Source organism: Porites lutea, chromosome 12 (genome assembly GCF_958299795.1).
Source record: "Porites lutea chromosome 12, jaPorLute2.1, whole genome shotgun sequence".
Taxonomy (NCBI): domain Eukaryota; kingdom Metazoa; phylum Cnidaria; class Anthozoa; order Scleractinia; family Poritidae; genus Porites; species Porites lutea.
Window position 1 is genome coordinate 5,486,732 of NC_133212.1, and position 5,000 is coordinate 5,491,731.

A 5,000-nucleotide genomic window follows, 5' to 3' on the forward strand; every position below is an offset into this window, starting at 1 on the left:
ACTTTTTCTTTTAGTGCTATTGTTAGTTAGTTATTTTCCTTTTTTTTTATTGTAAAGCGATTTAGAGCTTTTGTATATACCGCTATACAAATAAAGTTATTATTATTATTATTATTATATTATTATTATTATTATTATTATTATTATTATTATTATTATTATTATTATTATTATTATTATTATACGCTTCTACTGATGTACAGAGGTAAACGTGTGCAAAATGATAAAAGCTTCCTTACATTGAACTATAAGAAAGGCAGCTGTAGAGTTTACTGTCTTAACACTGTTGCTAGCCAAGCATTTGTATTCTCCGCCGTCTGTTCTCTTCACACTCGTTATTGTTAGTTGTTTGTTATATGCTGAGAAAGTGATTCTTGGATTGGAAGTGGTATTTACAGGAGATCCATTTATGGTCCAAGAGAATGTCGGCGTAGGATTGCCACTTGCATTACATAGAAATGATACATTGAAGCCTTCCAGTACTATCTGATTCTGTGGATGTTCGGAGATCTCAGGTTGATCTGTGTTAAGAGGAAAAGTACTCATTTGTTAAGAGTTATAGGTTTCACTGTTAAATGATATCTCTGTGGTAAAACTAAATAGCTAGTTTTTTAAATACTGCAACTTAAAAAAGGAAATGATTATTAATTACGTCTTTTGACCTGCAGACATATCGCCTTAAACTAATATTTCAATATTTCGCAAAATAACAAAAAAATGTAGCATAACTGATTCTAATAAAGAAATGTAGGTGTTTTCTAGAGATAAAACTAGTTAAAACGCCTACTACTTAAAGAAACAATACTTGAATTTAAAACAAACAAACAAACAAAAACAAATTAAAACACAAAATCGCTAGATCAGAAAAAATATATAGCTCCTAGAACATTCTTAATTTCAACAAGGTCCCTTTTTTGCTTCACTGGAGGAATTCAAGGAAAAACAGGGCATGTTTTAACCTGTGCAACGTGGTAAATAGTAACACCAGACAAAAAACGTTCTGTGGATTATGGAACTGGTACATGCCTTCTAATTTAAACATAGAATGAAATAACGCAGGTTATTAGAATAGATTGCTAATGATCAGGGACCGCGCAGAGGGAGGGGCTGGGGGGGCTTTAGCCCCCCCACTTTTTTGCAAGAATAAAAATAAATTTAACAAAAATAATTTAACAAAAGTAACGGAGTGAAAAATAGCAAAAAATCGTTAATTCGAAAGTGACCAGAGTTACTGGCAAAGACAAACGAGCAGATAAATAGACAGAATGAAGCATTAGTCGTTACAATTGTAAAATATTTTTTCGCTTCTAACCTAGCAGAGGTAAACGTCTTTTAAATGGCTTCTTTTTCCTGCGAACCTCTCAGGAAAACGCGTTGTTTCGTATTGGTCAATTTCGATCCGAAGTAATAACTGGGTTTAGTTTAGTGGGCGATTCTCACACATTATGAGTTTCAACCTTGATTTTTGGAAGATCATGAAGTTATTGTTTCTCTTGTTATTGTGCGTCCTGATTTTAGCTCGATCAGCGCGAAGTCCGTCTTTTTATGTCAGGCTTCACGGCTCGTTGAGCATTCCAATTGCAAGTTTTGTTGAACGCGGTCTGTTTTTAAAAACATTTTGTCATCGAAAGTACTTAAACCGCAGAATCGTGTATAGCTCTGGTCATCAAGGAACATTCAATCCGGCGGTTATTACGAACAAAGAAGTGCATGGTACACGGCAACATAAATACGAACGACGAGACTTCACATACCACTAGTAATGCAAAGATGAGATCTCTTAAAATTTCTGATTACTTTTCCAAACAAAATGGAAAACCTTCTTTATCTGGTGAGTAAACTCTCCATAATTTTTGCTACTTTTTTCTGAATCTATAATTGAATTTTAATTCACTAAATTATTTTCAGTTACTGTTTTGTTTTGCCGTGTAAATATTTTGAATGAATAATTAAACAATTATTGAACTCGGCTTTCGTATGATATGAAGATATACAGATCTCGGAGGGTGTTATCCACCGGGCTCAGGCCTTAGGCTTTGGCGGATAACCCCCTCGATCTGCATAACTCTTCATATCATACTCAGCCTCGTGCAATAATTGCTCAGTAATTATACAGCCTTGAGTTCAAGGCAGCTCAAGCAAAATCGTTGGATTTCTGGCTTATTTATAGTAATAAGAGGGTCTCAATGGGGTGGTGGCTTTTACGGTTATCGGCTAAAATTTTGGCCCTTTTACGGCTATCGGTTAATTTTTTTCAGTTACGGTTAACAAAAAAGTTAAAAATTAATTTCTTTTGTTTCAAAAAGTTAAATATTAATTAACCTGTATTTTTTGTATCTTTAAAGCAAAATAAAGGCCTTCGGATCATCTCGGGATAAAATAAGCTATTCTATTGAAAAATTTTCACATTTGATAGATCAATATACTTTTATAAAGTATTCCACTTCTAATATTATTTTACACATAGAAATGCCAACAGTAAGCAGACACGCGAACGCCCAACTCAAGGCCGGGGCGCGACATTCTACACTAGAGACGGCTTATTCGTGTGAGACGGGTTATCCGTTTGATGATTCGCGTCAGATAGGTAATACGTCTCAATTTGAAAATGGAATAGTTTTAATATTGAAATGAACAATCCCCCTGACTTTATCCGTCAATTTTGAAAGACGGAAGATGGATTATCCGTTACAGGTAGCCTGTGTACAGCCGCAACCTCCCCGCAGAAAAAATCGGAGAAGGGGTGTCTAAAGCTGTGGAGGAGGGGGCGACTGTACACAGGCTAGTCTGGATAATCCCTTTCTAGCTCTCGTGTGAAAAAGGCCAATAACAAAATTTCCGTGTCCAGTGTTTTTAATGATAGCGAAGGACTGTACAAAACGACTGCCTGTCGTTGCCTTGTCGGTAGACCTCATTATTCCGCGCGGCTAATGCGTTTCTGGTCACGTGGTCCGAGCGAGTTCGCCACCGAAATGCCTTGACCGAGATTGCGTGGCAAGACGCCGTACATGCAGGGACTAGGCATGGCAATGTCTACCGTAGCGTCAGAGAAAAACAGGAAAATGTTGTTTATCGGCAACGTGTTTTACAAACAGCTCTGCGTGTTGTTTCACTAGTGTTTCGAGAGCACGACGTTCTGAAAATCGCAAATATTAATTCCCAGGAAGAAGCCCCCTTTCGCTATAGGAAAAATTAGTTTCCCGAGATAGCGGCGGAAATGGAGCCTAGGTCTTGGTCATTACCTAAAAGGCTTTTCGCCTAACGTGCGTACGGAGTCAAAGTAGCCGGAAAATAAAAAACGCAACCATAAGCGAGTTAAGCACCTCCCTTAAAATTAACAAATCTAGGGAACAATTACTTTTACGGTTAACTCTTTTTTACCCAATTTACGGCTAACGGTTAAAATTTTTCAATTTTTACGGCTATCGACTAAATTTTTGGCCGTTTTACGCCTATCGGTTAACCCCATTGAGACCCTCTAATAAAAGGTTGATATCAGTAGTATAACATAACAATCTATGATATTTCAATTTAGTGATGGTGAATTTTCAGACCCGATAGCAACATCACTGAAGATGTGGAAAAAATCAATAGTTTTATCGTTATTCACATTCTCCGTCACTTTAGAGAAATTGAATAGAAATCCACAAGCATGCCCCCCCCCCGGCCCCCCCCCCCAAAAAAATTTTCCTTCACGCATTCTTCTTTAGCCCCCCCACTCGAAAACGTGCTGCGCGGTCCCTGATGATACCCATCTTTTTTAGGCTGTATTGTGACTGGGTAATGTGATGTTGAATTTAGAGTTTACTGGTTATATCTACGACAAGTGAATTTTGTTGTGTTTATATATTGGTAGATATTCGAAAGAGAACCTCGCCACTTCATACACCCTTACTAGTACAAAGTTAGGCTTAAGTAAATAAGTAAAAGTATTCTTACATTGAACCGTAAGAAAGGCAGCACTGGAATTAACTGCACCAACACTGTTCTCAGCCACACATCTATATTCCCCACTGTCCACCCTGTTTACGTTGGTTATGTTGAGTTGTTTGTTGCCTGCTGATAAACTGATTCTCGCACTGGCAGTGGTATTTATAGGAGATCCATTTTTGGTCCATGAGAATTTTGGTGTGGGATTTCCACTTGCATTACATGAGAACGCAACATTTAATCCTTCGAGTACTGTTTGATTCTGTGGATCTTCGGAGAACTCAGATGGATCTGTAGTAAGAAATAAAGTACTTGATTGTCACATGATGTACGTTTTAGAGACATATTGCAATGTCTGGCGAAAAAATCTTAATGGTTAGTTGCCATCTTCATCGTAAAACTAACTAAATGATTATTGCGTACAAAGGACTCTACGATCTTCAAAAAGCATCGTCAAAAGCGTTTTATTGAATCATCCGGCGTGTTTAATGTTCGATATTAGCAGATATTTAGTTCTTGGAGAAGTTCACTTGTATTCTAAATGATAAGGTAATTTCATTATGTTGTTACGTAAAACGTCGACATATGATATCGGCACATAGTACTCTTCTACCGATGTACAAAGGTAAATCTTTGGAAAATGGTGAAAGCTTCCTTACATTGAACTATAAGAAAGGCAGCAGTAGAGTTTACTGTCTTAACACTGTTGCTCGCCAAACATTTGTATTCTCCTCCGTCGGTTCTCTTCACATTCGTTATTGTTAGTTGCTTGTTATATGCTGAGAAAGTAATTCTTGGATTGGAAGTTGTATTTACAGGAGATCCATTTATGGTCCAAGAGAATGTCGGCGTAGGATTTCCAATGGCATTACATAAAAGTGATACGTTGAAGCCTTCCAGTACTATCTGATTCTGTGGATGTTCGGAGATCTCAGGTTGATCTGTGTTAAGAAGAAAAGTACTGACATTTATTAAGAGATATAGGTGTTACTGTTAAATGATAACTCCGAGGTAAAACTCAATAGCTAGTTTTCAAATACTGCAATTTTAAAAAGGAAAAGTTTATTAAT

General features: G+C 36.9%; 1 protein-coding gene across 1 annotated transcript in view; it reads right to left on the reverse strand.

The window, feature by feature from the left end:
• LOC140953610 (hemicentin-1-like) overlaps positions 1-5,000 on the reverse strand; it is a 24,431-nt gene that overhangs the window by 4,241 nt on the left and 15,190 nt on the right. The window contains exon 16 of the mRNA XM_073403028.1: positions 4,590-4,871. Coding sequence (XP_073259129.1) covers positions 4,590-4,871 — 282 coding nt within the window. The remainder of the gene's footprint in view (positions 1-4,589; positions 4,872-5,000) is intronic.